This window comes from Micromys minutus (assembly GCF_963924665.1).
Source record: "Micromys minutus genome assembly, chromosome: 1".
Lineage (NCBI taxonomy): Eukaryota > Metazoa > Chordata > Mammalia > Rodentia > Muridae > Micromys > Micromys minutus.
In genome coordinates, this window is record NC_137969.1 from 62,652,721 (window position 1) to 62,671,667 (window position 18,947).

At 43.9% G+C, this 18,947-nt stretch overlaps 1 protein-coding gene across 1 annotated transcript; it reads right to left on the minus strand.

The window, feature by feature from the left end:
• Positions 1 to 177: 177 nt before the first annotated feature.
• Positions 178 to 16,543, minus strand: SDE2 (SDE2 telomere maintenance homolog). Its single transcript, XM_080923324.1, has 7 exons — positions 16,415 to 16,543; positions 11,848 to 11,965; positions 9,544 to 9,655; positions 8,127 to 8,296; positions 6,946 to 7,060; positions 5,509 to 6,013; positions 178 to 1,616 (listed from the first exon to the last, which is right to left on the minus strand). The coding sequence occupies exons 1-7, from the start codon at positions 16,532 to 16,534 to the stop codon at positions 1,395 to 1,397; spliced, it is 1,362 nt and encodes a 453-aa protein (XP_080779450.1). The 5' UTR covers positions 16,535 to 16,543; the 3' UTR covers positions 178 to 1,394.
• Between the last annotated feature and the right edge of the window lie 2,404 nt (positions 16,544 to 18,947).

The following is an 18,947-nucleotide window of genomic DNA, read 5'->3' on the forward strand; positions in this document are numbered from 1 at the left end:
GGCAGGTGTAGTTACATGGTGGGCTAGCGTTTATATATAATTCCTAGGGACAAGAGACAATGTCAGGGCGGGGAAATCTGGAAAAAACAAACAAACAAACAAAAACCCCAAAACAATTGCTTAAAATGTTTCCAAATTTAATTAATGGAATAAATTTACAAAACCATGAAGCTCACCACACCCCAAGGCAGAATAGATCACACTAAAACACTCCCAAAGAAAATGTTGTGACTGAAACACCATTTGCCTCACCACTGACCTGTTATCAGAGACAGGGGTCAAATGATGACGAGACAGAACCTGCTGTCTGAAGAAACCCACCGTAGACAGGGGCAGGGGAGAGAAGAACAGAAAACACAAGGACAAGGACAAAGCTGGGGGCTGTGCTTCAGATAACACGAAACTCAGAGATGAAGGAAATTTCATGATGAACTGTTCAGTAAGTACGAGAAGAGTGAAACCTAACAGTAGCTTCAGAATATAAAGTAAAAACAAAAGAACTAAAGAAGTAGGAACAGGGTGGACCTGGTCAGGACACGCTGTATCCATGTGTCAATTTCAGAAGGAAAAAAAAAACCCAAAACCCATCAGAGCCAGACATTTAAGGCAATGCAAAGCATATGTATATAAGATCACTGAACTTTAATATACAACTGACAACTTAGCAAACACTAATAAAATGCAAACACTTGTTAATTGAGTGATACACTAAAATAATAATAATAAAAATAAAATCAGTGATCTAAGACTTAAGGAGCTAAAGGAAAATGATAAAAGTAAATGCAAGGTATGTGGGAAAAGAAAAAATAAAATTCAAAAGCCAATGAGATCAACAACTGAGAAAAATCCACAAAGCCAAAAAACAGATCCTTTGAAAAACCAAACAAAATAGATAGGCTCCTAGCTGGAATAAAAGACTCCATCGCGAGAAGCCAAACTCACTCACAAAACTATAAAAAAAAAAAACCAAGTTTTTAAAATGAAAGTTATGAATAACCGTGTCTATAAACCTGACTGCTTTGGGTTACACAAATAAATTTCTTGGAAATATTTTACCCAAGTGACTCAAAAGAAATGTATAAACCTCTAATGAAGCGGGTGCAGTGGCTCATGCCTGAGACAGGAGGATCACTGGAAGTTTGAGACCAAAGTAAACTACATAGTTCTTGGTCAGTCTGGGCTACAGAGTAAGTCTCTTATTAAAAACACCAAAAAGAAAGAAAAATAACATACAAAGTTTTCTCCTCCAATAAAAACCTCAAGTCCAGGTACCATTGAAGAGACTAGTTAGAACCGAATTATTAAAAAACGAGCTTTTAGTATCAAAAGGAACATTGGGCACAAGTCTATCACACTGGAGAAAGTGTCAAACACCAGGAGAGTGCCAAGAAAATTCACTTCTTCTTCCCTTTTGAAGGCTTGGCAAATAAAGCTGGGTCAATGAGCTCCTTTGAGAGGCCTCTGACAGAGAAGAGCCTGGCTGCGCGCTCCTGCAGGGTCCCCCCGCACTTCAGTCCAAGGGCCATCAGTTCACACTTGAGCCTCTCCAAACCCAGTGACTCCAACTCAGCTGCAGAGCTGAATGCTGACAGATCCACAGCTTCCAGACCAGGAGCCTGATGGGAAAAGGAAACATTGAAGCCAGCCCATCTCCTTCCTCTGAAGACTAAATACCGACCACATTCTATTTTTAAGGAAATGCCATTCACTGGATTATTACCCAGCTGACTTGCCATCTCTCTATCTAGAAACATTCATGACAGTAACATGCATACAATTCCTCCCCTTAGTCCCACAATGGAGTCTCATATAGTACTCAAAGCTAATCCTGAATTTGCTTATGTAGCTGAAGCTGGCTTTGAACTCCTTATCCTCCTGTCTCTGCCTCTTAAGGGCTAAGATACAGGAATGCAGCACCATACCTGGCATCTATTTTTGGCTTTTTAAGACTGGGTCTTAGGGCTGAAGAGATGGCCCAGTGGTTAAGAGCACTGACTGCTCTTCCAGAGGTCCTGAGTTCAATTCCCTGCTACCACATGGTGGCTCACAGCCATCTGTAATGGGATCTGATGCCTTCTGGTGTGTCTGAAGAGAGCTATGGTGTGCTTATATATAATAAATAAATAAATCTTGAAAAAAAAAAAAGGGGGGGGTGGGGCTGGAGAGATGGCTCAGCGGTTAAGAGCACTGACTGCTCTTCTAGAGGTCCTGAGTTCAATTCCCAGCAACCACATGGTGGCCCACAACCATCTAAGAGATCTGGCGCCCTCTTCTGGTGTGTCTGAAGACAGCGGGAGGTTGATATTTATCATTGTTTTATACTTCAGAATATGTGTTGGCATGATACTTCAGAAATGTGTTGACATCACAAATATAGAACTCTTTAATAAAGTGGAGGTTTTGTTTAAAAAGAGAAAGAAGACTGGGTCTTGCTATGTATGTACCCCTGGTCTCAAACATTCAGTAACACTCCCACCTCTGCCTTCCAAATGCCAGGCTATAGAGATGTGCCCCACCACTCCCAGCTTGGAACATGTTAACATTACTGTTTTCTTTTCAGATTTCATCAGTTAGAGAATCTGAACAGTAATACAGACCAAGGCTACTCATAATTTTACCACAAGTAAGAGTAGGCATGCAAAGGCTCAATACTGGTGGACACCCACCTTTCTCTTACTCTATTAACTCCACAATCTTAGAGCTTTCAGTCCCAGCTACATAGCTGAGTCCAATGTGTTTCCGCTTATATGGTGACTAAAAAAAAATGTGTGATGGGCTTCAGCTGTTCTACCTAAGCACCCTTATAGACTATAAGACAAAACTAAACATTTCTAAGCCCTGCCAGGATTTTCCTATCTTTTGAAAGTTCTGTTTATTTTATGTGTATGGGTATTTTGTGTATAGTTATGTCTGAAAACTGTGTGTGCTGTGTGCTTGGTGCCCTCAGAGCCAAGAAGGGGGTATCAGAGCCTTTGGAACTAGGATCAAAGACAGCTGTGGGCATGCATGGCTGAGAATCAAACCTAGGTCCTCTGGGAGAGGCCAGTGCTCTTAACTGAGCCATCCTCCCCCCTCCCTAAAACGCAATGCTCCACTGTGTGTGACACATATGGGCACGCATGAGGACAGCTCTGGACTCTGCCCTCTCCTTCACATGAGCTCTAGGGACAGTCCCTGCCATGCAGGGGATGAAAAGATAGTTCGTCTCTTAAGCTAAAGGTCCCAAATAAAAGGACAAAAAAAAAAAAAAAAAAAAACAGAATGTGAGACTTAGATTCAATGGTAAAAGAGACTTAGATTTAATGCTAAAAGAAATGGGCTTTTCCCTTCTACAAAAAAGATCTTTAATATCCAGGTGACAATTATTTTGTCTCACATAAGAAAGAAAACTCTAGCCAGGTGGTGGTGGCATACACCTTTGATCCCAGCAATTGGGAGGCAGAGGGCCAGCCTGGTCTACATAGTGAGTTCCAGGAGAGCCAAGGCTACACAGAAAAAAACCTGTCACAAAAAAAAAAAAAAAAAAAAAAAAAAAAGAAAAAAGAAAAAAGAAAAACCCAAATGTCAATTTAGTGGTAGGAAGCACAGCACACTTCATCAACTTTAAAGTACCAATATATCCTTGTTATTGTGTGTTTAAAGAAACAGTGGGCTAGAAAGAAGGTTCAGTATTCAAGAATATCCACTGCAGCCACCACCACCTCATTCTTGCCCCTCCTCTCCCCCTTCCCTCCCCTACCATGTGCTCATGGCCGGCCTCTCCCCCTCTACTCCTCTACTCCTCTCTTCTCTCTCTCTGCCTCTACTACCCTCTTAACTGCCCCCCCCCCCACGACCTGAATAAACTCTTTTCTGTACTATTAAAAAAGAAAATATCCACTGGTCTATCATTCGGACTGAAGTTTGGATATTAACCTCAGGAGGTTCACAGCTGTAACACCAAAGAATCAACACCCTCTTCTGGACTATCTGGGCAACCATATACACTCATGCATATACACAAAGACAGACAGACACACACAGAGACAAATAAATACAAATCAGGCATGGTAGTGTTTGAGTTTTGTCTCAGAACTTGGGAGGATCTCTGTGAGCCTGAGGCCAGCCTGGTCTACATAGTAAGTTCCAACACAGCCAGAGCTACACAGTGAAGAAACCCTATCTTAAATGGGGCTTCATCTCTGGTGAGCTTCTCATTTCTATATAAACCTGCCATTTCTGCCACTCCCTCTCTTGGTTCTCTGGGTCCTCAGCTCCACTAGGAGTCCACCCCTCCGTCCCCTCACATCCCCAACCCACCATGTCCCAGTTCAATCTAGACCCCTTTCAGATGCCTCTAGCTGTGCTTTTCCTCCCATCTACATTAAAAACCTTCTCCTCAACCATAAAACAACCAACAACAACAACAAACAAACAAACAAACAAAAACACTAAAAAACAAAAACAATTCCAAACCCGCCATATATGAAGCCTTATCTTAGAACTGATAAACACAGCACTAAGGACACCACCTAGTGGTGAAACAGTGTAATTTCAGGGCTTAGAGGGGACAAGCTTCTGTTTTTCACTAAGCTGTTGGGGAGGAGGCATCTTAACAATTTACTGTGCTGATCAGAAGCTACTCCCCAATCCCCCCTCCAAAAAAAACAAAGCAAAACAACAACAACAACAAAAAACCCCCACAGTTGATTACTTCGTAATCACAGATTTAGAAGGTTGAGAAGAACTGCTCTGAGTTCAAGACAGCCTGGACTACAGAGTTCCAAGCCGTATCGCAAACAAGACAAAACGGCAAAACCCAACTAGCCTAAAAGGGGGTGGAGAGAGGGATGGCTCAGAAGTTAGGAGCACCACCTGCTCTTCCAGAGGACACGGTTTTGATTCCAAGTGCCTAGAAGGCAGCTCAAAATCATCTGTAACCCCAGTTCCAGTGGATCCAATACCCTCTTTGGCCTCCATGGGTACCACACATGCACTTTTCATAAAGACATACATGCAAGCAGATGATCCGTACACATAAAGTAAAAAAAAAATAGAAAATAAATTCGAGGGCTGGGTTGGTGGCACATGCCTGTGATCCCAGTACAGGAGAGGTAGAGGCAAGAAGGGCTTCACTTTGTGGCAGCCTGGTCTAACATAGCAAGTTCTTGTGCTCTTGCTCTCTATTTCTGTTGTTTGTTGTTGTCTGTTTGTTAAGATTTATTTTATGTATGTGAGTACACTGTGGCTGTCTTCAGACATACCAGAAGAGGGCATCAGATCCCATTACAAATGGTGGTGAGCTGGGATTTGAACTCAGGACCTCTGGAAGAGCAGTCAGTGCTCTTAACCACTGAGCCATCTCTCCAGCCCATTTGCTTGTTTTCTTGTTGTTGAGACAGGGTTTCTCCGTGTAGCCCTGGCTGCCCTGGCACTCACTCTGCATCCTGAGTGCTAGGACTAAAAAGCAGGCACCACCCGCCCAGCCTTTTTTTTTAAAGAGTGAAAACAAAACAAAACCGGACATACCGTGTCTCCTGAGCCACTTCCCTCCAGGTTAGCTGCAGGGTCACTTTTCCTGTCTTCTCCAGACAAAGCCATGGCAGCTCTGTCCTCACCAATCACTCCTGTCTTTTCGTCCTTTTCTGTGGGCTCAGGACTCTCTGCTTCCTTCTCTGGACTCCCTGTTTCCTTCCTTGCTGGGGTCTCCTCTGTTTCTGTGACTGTCTTCCTCTCGTTGTGCTCCCTGGCAGATGTCTCTCCTGGCTCAGTTCCTGTGTTCTCCAAAATGCCCTGCCCAGGTTCAGTCACGGGGTTCTGAAGCTTCTCAGGTGACTTAGAGTGTGCACGGGATGCCGAGCTCTGAGGACTGCTAGGCTGGTCAGGTACCACCTTTACACCATCACCACTGTTTTCCCCAGCACAGCTGCTCAGCCCCGAACTCCCAGGAGCCCCTTTACTGTCGTCATCTGAGCTTTCATCTGAGCTGCCAGTACTGGATCCCTCGGCAGCCTCCAGTCCTTCCATGCCCAACCTGTGGGAAGCAGAAGGGTGTGACACCATTTCCAGCCTGTACCTCTACCTGGATGAAGTATATCTGTCTAAATAGCAAGAGCACGCGCTAGCTTAAGATGGCGAGTAGGCAAGTTTCAGAAAACTGAGGCATAAACAGAAGGGAAAACATTTCAAGAGGACTGCATTCAACCAGTGTGGAGCCAGACAGGAATGCCATGCTCTTGCCAGCCACCCTCAAACCTAAGCATTTTCATTTGATTTTTATTGTGTCTAATTATGGAATTAATATAGAAAGGGAAAGTTTCTAGTGTAATGTTAGGAGAATAACACACACACACACACACAACATGCACACACCTGAATTTATTGTTCAGAGTCTGTTGAGTGGATTCTGAGGCAGACTACAGAGTGCCAATCAACACAATCTGAAGCCTGAGTACTGTGGAAAGTTGAGCTCCCGTCAATGCTACTTCAGAATGTGCTTGTTTGAGCCCTGGGTGTGCGGCCTGTGCTGGTGATGTGTGATCCAAGCAGAGATGCTGACTGGGGGATCCCAGGGCTGAAAGGCAGCCTGGCAGCAATGCCCTCTCACATGAATAGAGTAAGGAAGAAAGGGAGGGAGGGAAGGGGGAAAGAAGGAGTCGGGTTGGAGAGATGACTCAGAGGTTTAGAGCACTGACTGCTCTTGCAAAGGTCCCAAGTTCAATTCCCAGCAATCACATGGCAGTTCACAACCATCTGTAATGAGATCTGATGCCCTTTTCTGGTGTGTCTGAAGACAACAACAGTGTACTCATATACATGAAATTAAAAAAAAAATCTTAAAAATTAAAAAAGAAAAAGAAAATCAAGGAGAGGAGGGGAAAGAGAAGTGGTACTCATGCCAACAGACAAAATGGAAACATCACACAGGTCCTCCAAGATCAACGTGGAAGAAACAGGAGGACTTACCAAAAGCATTTCTTTTTCTTTGCACCAGCTCTATGATATGCTTTTGACTTGTTAGGCCGTTTTCGAGTCTCAGTGATTTCCGCTGATACCATCTTGCTGGAGGCAGCCTGCATACCTAAGTGGAAAAATCAACCAGTTTCTGTCAGGATACAATCTATAACCTGAAGCTCTGTATTTAAATTTCTTTTAAAAAATGAACATACAAAGTAACAAGTTTCCTTATGTTGTTTTCACAGACTTAGTTATGGCTGTTCCACACCTAATGAATGTAATTTGTCATACCAAATTTTTATATGGTTAAGAGATTAATCTCAAAGACAAAAAAAAAAAAAAAACAAACCAAACATTATGGAACCACACTTGTTAGTGGCTAGGCCTCATTCAGCCCAAGCTAGCCTCAACACACTGTGTAGCTGGAGATAACCCTGATCCCTTATTCTCCTGTGTTCACCGACCTAGTGGGAGAGTCATATGCACCATCACTCCTAGCTAGGATACTGTCTAGATTTGGGATTTTTTGTTTGTTTTGTTTTGGTTTTTTAAGACAGAATTTTTATGTATAGCCCTGGCTGTCCTGGAATGAGATTCATTGACCAGGATGGCCTTAATGCAGAAATTCACTTACCTCTGCCTCCCAAGTGCTGGGATTAATGATGCACCACTTCACCCAGCTTAGAACAGTATTTTTAAAACAATATGCAATTTGTAACTTGAGGCTAAAGGTTCATAGCTAACAAATATTTGCATACATGTCTTTCCTGTTCTAGTCTTCTTGATGAAAAGTCCCTTTAAATCAACTGGACTCATGACAGGCCCAGGACACTACCTTGCCACTTTAAAGAACACGCTGATATGCACACAACTCCTAAAGACTTCCCCTAGCCCTGCACCACACAGGTTAAAAAAAAAAAGATGGGCTGAGAGAGGCTAGACTCACAACCAAGAGAAGATGCTCTTCCCTGGGGCCCGGGAGCCTGAGGCATTCCTGGAGAAGCAAGTGTTGATGTCTGCACTGTGCTGGGTGCAGTGAGGACCAGCAGATGTGATAACAAGCTGTGCCGAGTTGTAAGGAGAGGTTCCAAGGTTTTCCTCATCCTCCTCCAAAATGCTCAAGATCCATTATGAGCAGTGATCTTGGCTCCAGGGGTCTGCAGAGTATGCGGAGGAATCCTCGCTCTTACCTTTGAGGACTGAATCCTCCAGACGCTCAGACATTTCATGGCACTGCCTCTGGTAGTCGGGGCTGGCGAAGCAGTGTGCAGGCTCAGCAAGCTTTCGCTGCAGTCGCTCCAGGCGCCTTTGCTCCTTTTCAGCCTCTCGCTCAGCTTGCTGTTTTACCCACTCAGCCATCCTGGGGAAGGGATGGGATGTAACTGGATGGATATATTACACCCAGGCTCCTACATCACATGTCACACAGCACTTAGATCAATGACAGACCACACTTAGAAAGGTAGTCCCATACTGTGATAAAACTTGAAGAGCTCTTATTACTCAATAGCAGCACTGTAGTCATAGTAACATTTATTCTCCTGTTTATGTGTTATTTAAAAACAAACAACCCCCCAGCTACAAGTAGTTTAAAAGTATGAACAGTCAAGCACAGAACATAATGCTTGCTATTAATTGCCACTGATTTATCTAGCTATTTGTTGGGGAGAGGGGATCGTAGGGATCAAACCCAGGGATCAAGTGAGCTAAAGGATCAAACCCATCAAAGCAAAGTGCTCTAGCACTAAACTGCACTGTTGTTCTGGTACTGTTACACTTACGCTTCTGCCTTGAGTCAACTTTAGGCATGGTGTCGAACAACTTTAAACCCAGCACTGGTAGGCGGGGACAGGCAGATCTCTGTGAGTTCAAGGCCAGCCTGGTCTACATAGTGAGCTAAAGGATAGCCAGAGCCACAGAGAAACCCTGTCTCAAAAACAAAACACAGCAGGCAAACAAACCAGCAAGTTTACCATGAAACTATATGCCACGTCTCACAAGCCACATGCATGCATCAGTCCATCGATCTCTTCACTGCATCAGGTGATCGAGTATAAGGTCTGCACTCACTAATGCTCCCTCTGTGGTGCTTCATCAGGAACTCTGGTAACAAGGTATTTCCCCCAAGCATCTGACTATATAAGAAAATGTTCCCTAGACAATTAATGGACTCCTAGCCATATTATACTTCTCCAGAAAGGTGTGTCACGTTTAATGTCACAATACTATAAGAGACTGTGGTGGCTTGAATAGTTTGGGCCTCGTAGATTCATGTGTTGGTGTGGCCTTGTTGGAGGAAATACATCACTGTGTAGGTTGGTTTTGAGGTTTCCTATGTTCAAGCTCCACCCAGTGTGGAATCAGTCTCTTCCAGGCTTCCTGAAGAAGATAGTTTTGTTCTGGCTGCCTTCAGATCAAGATGTAAACCTCTCAGGCTCCTTCTCTAGTGCCATGCTTCCTGCCATGATGACAATGGACTGAACCTCTGAAACTGTAAGCCAGCCCCAAGTAAATGTTTGCCTTTAAGAGCTGCTGTCATCATGGTGTCTCTTTACAGCAGTAAAACCCTAATTAAGACAGAGATTTAACTAAAAGGGGATAGCTTACGCTTTCTCATGATTGACATCTCGTAATCTCCTCCCACTAAGATCCCGGCAGGCTTCTCGATTGGTTGTCTTCTCTATCTGTGCACCAAGTGCTCGAAGCATAGACCCAAAACCTGAAACCAAAATACACGGAAAAGAGGGTTAAGGATATAAGCCAGTTTAATGAAAACAGCCTATAAGACTAAAAATAAACTCCATTCTTTTTCTTCTTGAAACGAAGATGGACATCCAAATTTTTATCCAGGAAACTAAGAAAACAATTTGAATGCTGTATTGTACAGATAGAATCAATGAAAAGCTTTGGCCAATGCCAAATGCCAAAGTTCCTAGTTGAACTATGTGAAGGGACTTCAGAGTCAGCTCAGTCAGTTAAGTGCCCGCCACAAAAGGAACTGCAGGTGCATCGTATGAATTCTCAGTATCCATGTACAAGCTGGATACAGGACATGTGCTTATAATCCCAGCAACAGGACTAGAGAATCCCTGGAGTTCACTGGGCAAACTGATGAGCTCCAGAGTCAGTGAGAAATCTTGTCTTCACAAATAAAGTTAAGTATGACTGAGGAAGACAACCCATTCAACATACAACCTCCACATAAACACACTAACCTACACATATGCACTCTCACACACATGCACAGGAATACATTCACCACATGTACAGAATTAGAAGACTTGTGATGATGTAGACAGTGGCTCACTACAGAAAAGCCCGTGTCTTCCACTTGGAGCACAAATTTGCTGGAAGAAGCGCACCATGTTAACATCTATATTAACTGTCTTTAAAACCAACTAGAGAGATCTCTGTGGGTCCGAGGCCAGCCTGATCTATAGGCATGGTGGCTCATGCACTGTGGGAAGGTGGAAGGAGAAAAACTGAAGTGAATTTGAAGCCAGCCTGGGCTACACTGTGAATTCAAGATCAGACTGGCTACAGTAACCCTGTTGCAATGTCACAAATAAATTAACAAGAAAACAAACCAAAAACTTCAGAGTTATTGAGTCTGGTATGATGACACCCACCTATAATCCCAGCATTTGGGAAACAGAGGCAGCAGGATTGCCACAAGTTCGAGGCCAGCTTGAACTACTTCTCAAGACCTGTCTTAAAGACTACTAATGATGATGGTGATGATGATGTGGTAGACTGCCCTTGCTGTCACCTTTGCTTTTCAAGACCGTCATGACTGTCCAGGAACTCTGAGAGCCCCCTGCCTCAGCCTCCTGAGTGCTGATGCTGTGCGTCAGCACACCTGGCAGGGAAGGGCAGCCTTAAGCTGTGGTATCTGAGGACATGCTGCCTTTCTTAGGCACACATCCAACCACAGGATGACTGCTCTGACACTCTGAGGAAACTTAAGAACACACTTAGGAACCCAAAGAAACCGGAGCTCTTCACACTGTCTGCATGCTCCTGCATTCTTTGCTTCCTCCTCTTCCTCCTCCTTCTCCTCTCCCTCCTCTTCAGATTTAATTATGTACTGGGCATGGTGACTTACACCTTTCATCCCAGCATGTAGGAGGCAGAGGCAGGTCGATCTCTGAGTTACAGGCCAGTCTAGCCTATCAACAAAGGGAGTTAAGATAACCAGGGCTCTTACACAAAGAAACCTTGTCTGGAAAAAACAAACCAAAAAAAAAAAAACCAACAACAAAAAAGGTTTATTTATTTCATGTGTATGGGTATTTGGCCTGCATGCCCAGGTAAGTGTACCACATGTGTGCCTCGTATCTGAAGGAACTGGAGGGACAGTTTGAGCTGCCATGTGGCTGGCTGGGAATTGAACCCTGGTTCTCTAGAGGAACAGCCAATGCTCCTAACCACTGAGCCATCTCTCCAGGCCTCTTTGCTTTCTTCTTAACCTTACCAGTACAGCCAATACCTTAATCTACATGACCTGGGAAAAACTGTTTCCTAAGGAGACTTTGAGTCACCCTTTGAAAAAGGACAATAGGTGACAAATCTTGGTAAGAGCAGGCAATGATTGTTTGAAAGCTTGCCCTTCTACAAACTGGAAGGAACAATGGTTACCTTTATCATCTAACCTCCCAAAAGTCTTGGAGCCACTGTTCTTAAAGAGCAGCCTGGCTAGAGAAGCTGGGATTTGTTAAGAGCTTTTTTTTTTTTTTCTCAAAGAGAATATACAAAAAAAAAAAAAAAAAAAAAAAAAATTACCCAAATTTAGTATAAATGATTTCACAAGGCAAACCAAGGCTGGTATGTCAGAGACCAACAAGTGTGTTCATGTCACACACTGCTTAAAAAGCACAGACACTGCTATCCAGAGCCATCAACATGTCCTACCTCCTTTCCCCCCACGAAGCCTGGGCTCCAAACTGTACACAGCTCCATGCTGCACCTCGTCACCGGCAGCAACGAGGACTCCATTGCACTTTACAAAGAAGCAGTCCGCGGGAATTTCCTAGGGACAAGAGCAAGTTTTTAATGCCCTTATGACAATAAACGAGACCTAACATGATAACAGGTTAAATAGTTGTTGAGCTGAAAACAAAAATGACTAAGCCCACCATTGCTGTGTGCAGTCTTCTGTGACCTATGCACCCTCCTCTCTCACAGGTCACGGGAACCAGGTAGAGCACAAACAGGGCTCAGATCTAGTAAGGCCAAAGTCTCATTCATCTCTCCTAACCTTTATAAACTGGGGGTCAATTTAATATCAAAATTGGTCCAAAGCTTAAAACTGCCAAATCACCCTGGCATATGTAGGTAAGGAGGACATAAGAAGGAAGAGACAGGAGTACATTTTAAGTGTTCTTGTACAGTTTTTGCCTCAACATGTAACCTAGATTGTCTATTCAAACTTGGAAGACACCAGGATGTGCACCACCATGCCCAGTGAGGATTTTAGACTTCACTCTAAATAAAGCTACTGGCCTGGAAAAGTGACTTTAATCTGAGAACATGGAAGGCAGAAGCAGACAGATCTCTGCATAGTATAGATAGCCTGGTCTACATAGTGAGTTCTAGGACAGTTAACACTACATAAAGAGACCCAGTCCCCCACCCAAAAAAAACTCCACACATACAAGTTGCATAAAACCAACCATTTGAGAGGAAAGTTATCAGAAAAAAAGATCAGAAGACAAACTCTGGTAACTCCAAAGTTAGAGATTAAGGAGATGAGGCAGGAGGCAGCAGAGAGCCTAGAAAGGAGGCCAGAGAGGAGGAAAAGGGTTAATGGTGATGTAGGGGACAGTCATGGCCAACTGTCAAATGATCAACTCAGCATGAGATGAAAACTCAAAACCAATTGCTCTTCTGTGGTTGTGATGGATACCGTGACCAAAAGCAACGAAGGCAGGAAAGGATTTGTCTCAGTTCACACTCCCAGGCCCTAGTTCGTCAGTGAGGGGGAAGTCAAGGGTGGAACTGAAGCAGAACCCATGAAGAAACTCCTTTTGGACTTGCTCTCTCTGGTTGCTCAGCCAGCTTGCTTATGCATCCCAGGCCCACCTTCCTCAGCAAGTCACAGCCCACAGTATCTTTGGCCTTCCTACATTAGTTAGCATTAAGAAAACAATTCCCTTGGGCTGGAGAGATGGCTCAGTGGTTAAGAGCTCTTCCAGAGGTCCTGAGTTCAATTCCCAGCAACCACATGGTGGCTCACAACCATCTATCTGTAAAGAGATCTGATGCCCTCTTCTGGTGTGTCTGAAGACAGCTACAGTGTACTAATATATAATAAATAAATAAATCTTAAAAAAAAAAAAAAAAAAAAAAGATTCCCAATCCCACAGGTCAATTTGGTAGAGAATCCTCCAACCAAGACTTGGCTATTGTCAAATGAACCTAGCTGTACAAAGAAGTAATTAGAAATTACTTGTAGAATAATGACAGTTCAGAGAAGAGCAGGCTACATACAGGGCTGGAAGGCGGATACAGGGCTGGAGGGTGAAAGCACTAATGTGAAGAGAAGCAAAGAGACACCATTGCAAATGAGCTAGGGGAAGAGCTGGGGCTGAGGCCATCTACAGGAAATGATTGGGATAAAGGGCTGGTTTTGTCCATGAAACTGCCTACCTTCAGTTGTAAACATTCACCTCACATTGTTTATAAGCCAAAAACCACTTTAACATCTTTATATGTAATACATATAGCATTTAAAAACTCTTTGTTTTTTGAACCAGGATTTCTCTTTGTAGCTCTGACTGTCCTGGAACTCACTGTAGACCAGGCCTTCTCACCTCTTCTGCCTCTCTAACGCTGGTATTAAAGTAACTGGCTCCAAATTTTTAAATAAGTTTATAAGACATTAATGTGAAAGTAGAAGCTTTATTTTGAAGCAAAAACAAAATCAGTGAGGGGGAGAGACTGAATCAAAGCTGTACTTTATTTCTTTCTGACAAAAAGATTTCCTTTTAAAATCATTTTCCATTATGTGTAAGTGTATTAAGTCTGTCTATATGTACGTATGGGCATATCAGTGCAGGTGCCTTCAGAGGCCAGAGTTGCCCACTTCCCTGCAGCTGGACTTACAGTTGGACTTACAGTGTCTGTCTGACACTGGTGTTAGAGGCTGAAAGAGCAACAAGTGCTCATAACCATTAGGCCATCACCGTTGCATTTTCTAGTTAAGATTCTTGTCTATTAAGTCTCTAGTAGGAAAAAAAAAAAGAATTTAGAAGATAGAATCCCCAAATGTATGGATTATAAAGTGCTTCAAACACAAGATATTCATCCATGCCTTTGCCTGACCAGTCTAAGTATCAGAGACAAACCTGTAATCCACTAAGGTCAAATGTACTGACCCACTGTAGTGAGGAGCTGCAGACAGAAAAACCATGGAAAATTTCCCCAGTCCCTAACAAGCAAGCATCACTAGAAGACAGAGGTTAGGGGAAGTTTAAATGAAGTGTTCTGAGAGAACATAGGTAAGTGAGGACCAATGTCAGGCTTGGACTGTTGAGCACACCCAGGATCCTCTTCCCTTGGAACTACAAATTTTAGATGCAGAGGTCCCTAAGGAAGTTGTCCATATACCTGGGCCTTCATGACAAAGGCGCAGCAGAAGAGAAGGCCTCCCTCTCTCTCACACCTCCACAGCAGACTTCTTCCCATCTCTGGTTTTCCAAACCAACTGTTTTTCCAGCAAGTAAGAAAGAAGTAGATTTTCAAGGTCTTTACAGCATTTTACAATTGCAGTATGTCCTTGGGAGTTTCCTATTAACTTGTAGTTGCCTTCACTGATGTCTGTTAAGGCTAATGATCAGCAGGGCAAAGTTTACTCTCTCAGTGAGAGATAAAACGTCTTCATGGATCAGAACCGTTTTGCTCTTAAAAAGTATGGTGCGAACATGAACTATTTTGAGTTTTTCCTATTTCATCCTATTGCTCATTGTAAGCTGTATGTATTCACATTTACTAAAGAAACAGGCAGACTCAAATGTTCTCTCTGACAACTGCTCCAATTTATTCACCTGTCGTCCACACAACTCAATTCTATGGTGTTTTTTGTTTTTTTTTTGTTTTGTTTTGTTTTGTTTTCTGGATGTCTGGCCTCCTCAAAGCCACTACAAAGACATGGCTGAGAACTCCCAAACCTAGAGGCATACACCACCAGACCCACTTATTTCTGGGTCCTTGCACAAAAGTTTATTTCCAACACTTCTCTCTCTTGCCTTCTTTGTGCTCGTGCTCCCCCCACTCCTCTCCCCCTTCCCTTCCCCCCTCTCCATGTGCTCATTCATGGCCGGCCTCTACTCCTCTACTTCTCTTCCTCTCTTCTCCCTCTGCCTCTACTACCCTCTCAACTCTCCCATGACCTAAATCAACTCTATTCTGTTCTATAAGAAACAAACAAACAAGCAAAACACTTCTCATTGTTAAGATCCTATTACTTATGGATCAATTTTACGTTTAAAGACAAATCATGAAAATTATTCAAATACATTGAAAGTTAACTGTTTTGGAAAATATTTCAATTCAAGTGGTTAAAAAAAGGTTCTGTGTTTCTTACTAGACCACAGTATAGAGAAGAAAACAAGCTAGATGTGGTGATACAGACCAATAATCCCAGCCCTCCGGTGTATTGGGACCATACAGGTGACAAGGCAAGACTTTCTTGTTTTTTTTTTAAAGGACAAATTAGAAAATTGCACATACTTGCAAGCACACATTGCTTCTTCATGGAACTGTCCAAGTCTCTTTAGTATTAGACTTGGTAACATTTGTTACGTTTATATATAACAAGCACACGAAACAGACTACAACTCGGGAAAGGTGTAGTCATAAAGAAAAAACATTCTAGGCCAAATGCTCCGATTAAAATTAGATTCGGGGAAACCAGTAAATTGCTTAGATGATTTAAGAGGTTTACGGTTTCATAGTCAGTAAATGCTTGCTTATTTGGGAATTAAAGCTTAGAACTTTAGAAGCACTTGACCAGGGTTTCATAAATGCACATGGAAAAGAACAGGCAGAGTCTAAAGAAGAGGCCCAAGAACCTATGGTGTTAACATCTGACTGGATGAATCCATATCCTTCTCTAACCGTCCTTTGGCCTGGGTGGGTTTCCTGATGGGTAAGAAAGCACAGTCCTATCCAAAATGTGAATGTAAGAAGAGAACCTTAAAGGCATCATTTCTGGGGATAAAAGAAACAGAACGAGAGTTTCTAATCAAAGTTGGACTAAGTGCCGTAACTGGATGTTGTTTTCTTTTACGATGTGGAGACAAAACAACTCCTGCCATAGAATAGCAGAGGAAGGTCCCCATATTAGTCAGAAGCACCTGAAACTGGAGAAATCTCAGCCTCAAAAACTGAAAGGTTCAGAGAACAGAAAGCATCCACGACGAGCCCAGTCTGGCTTGGTGACCTTTCCTCCGTCTCTTCCGGGAACCGCGATCCTCACCTGTTCTTGGCAGTGTCTGTAGATTACATCGTGCACGGAGCACCCAGCCGGGGCACACGGCAGCGCCTTCCATGCGGTACCGGGGCCGCGAACCCACGCCAGCACCGCAGCCTCCGCCATTTCGTTTGGTGTCGAAATCTCTAGCCCGCGACAGACACTAGGCGACACAGCCACCCTGTCGCGTCTTGATGACGGAAGGCTTCGTCTCCAGCGCCCCGCCTCCCGTGTTTCCACTCAGTCCCGCCTTTCCGGGAAGCAGTCACGTGGCCCGACGTCTCTGGAGCTGGCGTGGGGGAGGGGACAGGAAAGGCCTGCCTGAGGCCGATAAGACCGCAGAGCGCTCGTTGCTAGGGGCGGTTGCTAGGGCGGGGCTCGAGGGACTGGCTATAAAGGGCGAGCTCGGGGCGCGGCTGGAGCGCTTTGGCTGGGGAGATAAGCAGCCTGTAGCTCCGCCCAGCGCCGCAGGCCAGCGCTGGTTTGTGTAGCTATTTTTGGGGCTGGGAGGACTGTGGCCCGGGCGAGCATTGCTTCCCGGTGCTACGGGGAGAAAGCGGGCTCGGCGACAGCTTCCCCCACCCGCGAGGCCTCCCAATCCTGGGGAACGGTCCCCAGTGGTCCCCGAACCGCAGCCCCTTGACCTGCGTAGTTCCCTCTAGGGTTGTGTTTGTTTCCTGAACCGCCCCCGCTTCGTCCTTCCATCACGTTCGGCTCGTTCCTATTTTTTGCATGTTGGCGCTCTGCGCTGTCCCCGCTTCAGCTGTGTTTTCAAAATATTTCATAGCAAATGGGCCCTTGTGAACGGCAGAGGCGGGAGTGACGTTTATAGTCATGCTGCTTCCAAAAAACCCCGCCGCAACGGTCTTTCTGTGTGTGCCATGGGAACACTCGCACAGATTTTACAGAGAACTTTAGGGTTCGGGCGCTGAGGGAGGCCCTTAATATTTAATATGCTGAGATAATGGTGTTTCTGAAATACTGAACAATTTAAAAGCTGCTAGTGTGAAGCTGGGGGGATTATCGAGACGATAACTCAGTCTCCTGAACACAGATTCCCTGGCCTACAGAGCCATGTTCTCGGCTGTTAAGATGCAGGCCGATGGAACTAATCGCTGAAGAGAAAGCACAAAAATCTTGAAATCTTTAACTTAACAAAAATAGGATTTCCAGTCCTGTGAAGTTATAGATCTGTTGTTAGTGCACACAGGCAGGAGAAAGGGCCTCCATGAAGATTTAGGAGATGGAAAATTACAGGAAGTATGTTGTGCATAGAAGCAGTATTTTATAATGAATGTTGTAGTGACCCAGAGGCCTATAGGCGTCTCATCAATATGTAAACAGGACAAACTGGGAATCACGTGACCTTCGATATTTTCCCATTCCATCTGTTAGTGTGTGGACCTAACTGCCAGTGTATTATGTTCATCTTTTGGGAATCAGAAATGACCATTTTAAGAGCCTGGCAGATTCTTCCTCTGCAAGCAACCAGATTACAGTCAGTTTAGGGTTATGTAACATTTCCTTGTCGGAATAATGCTTTGTAATCTAGAATGTTCCCTTCTAACAAGAAAAGTCCACATCATTTATTACTACTCTCCAAGCCTAATGTATGAATGAGTTCACTTTTTATCCCTCAGTTGTATTTAGATCCCTGTTATGAGGAAGTCCCAAGTAATGAGCAAGCATTTGTCATTTAAAATACAAAATAATCATTATTAACCTTTCAAGGATAGACACAGACCTCCTGAGCAATCTATAATCTGTTAAACCTTCACAGTGAGCTCCTTAAACCATGAAACACACTAATTAGATGTTACACTATTAAACCTTCACAGTGATCTCCTTACACCGTGAAACATACAAATTAGATGTTACATAAATATTAGTTGGCTATCTGACTGATTACTATCTAACTTAATTATTCCTGGTGTTCCTCTAAAGAAACATATTTTCCGCTAACTTAGGGCATTCTACAAGGAGGGTAGAAAAACCAATCTGAATTGGTGCCTATACATTCATTTAAATAATGAGGGAGAGAGAAACTTCAGGGGTGAAAGGTGTGACCAAAAGCATGATACATATTAGCTGAGGAAAGACCTAAAAACAACTGGTTAGCATTGCTGTCAGCATGGTGCTGCCATGCCCAGTGGCCAGTGCTGTGGGGTGAGGCTTGTGATTGTGTAAAAAGAGAGACACCATTGCCACCTTCCCCCATTTCATGGTTTCAGATGAAGAAATGACAGGAAGGCACTTATATGGTTGTGACAAGTTAATGGGGTGGGGGAAGCAGTTCCTCAATTGTCAAAACCATGCAGCTGTGCTCGTAGGACCACACTTGGCGCTCTTTCAGATAAACCGCGCTGGTTTTGTTCCTGCCCGTGTTCCCAAAAGAATGACTCCAGCTGTACATCTGCTTTTTAAGGACTGGTTCAGCTGCCAGGAGAGGGACACAATGGGATCCTGAGGCAATGTGGAGTGATTGTTCACTCCCAGGAAATGACAGCACGAGAGACAGACAGTGTTTGTGTGGCAACCC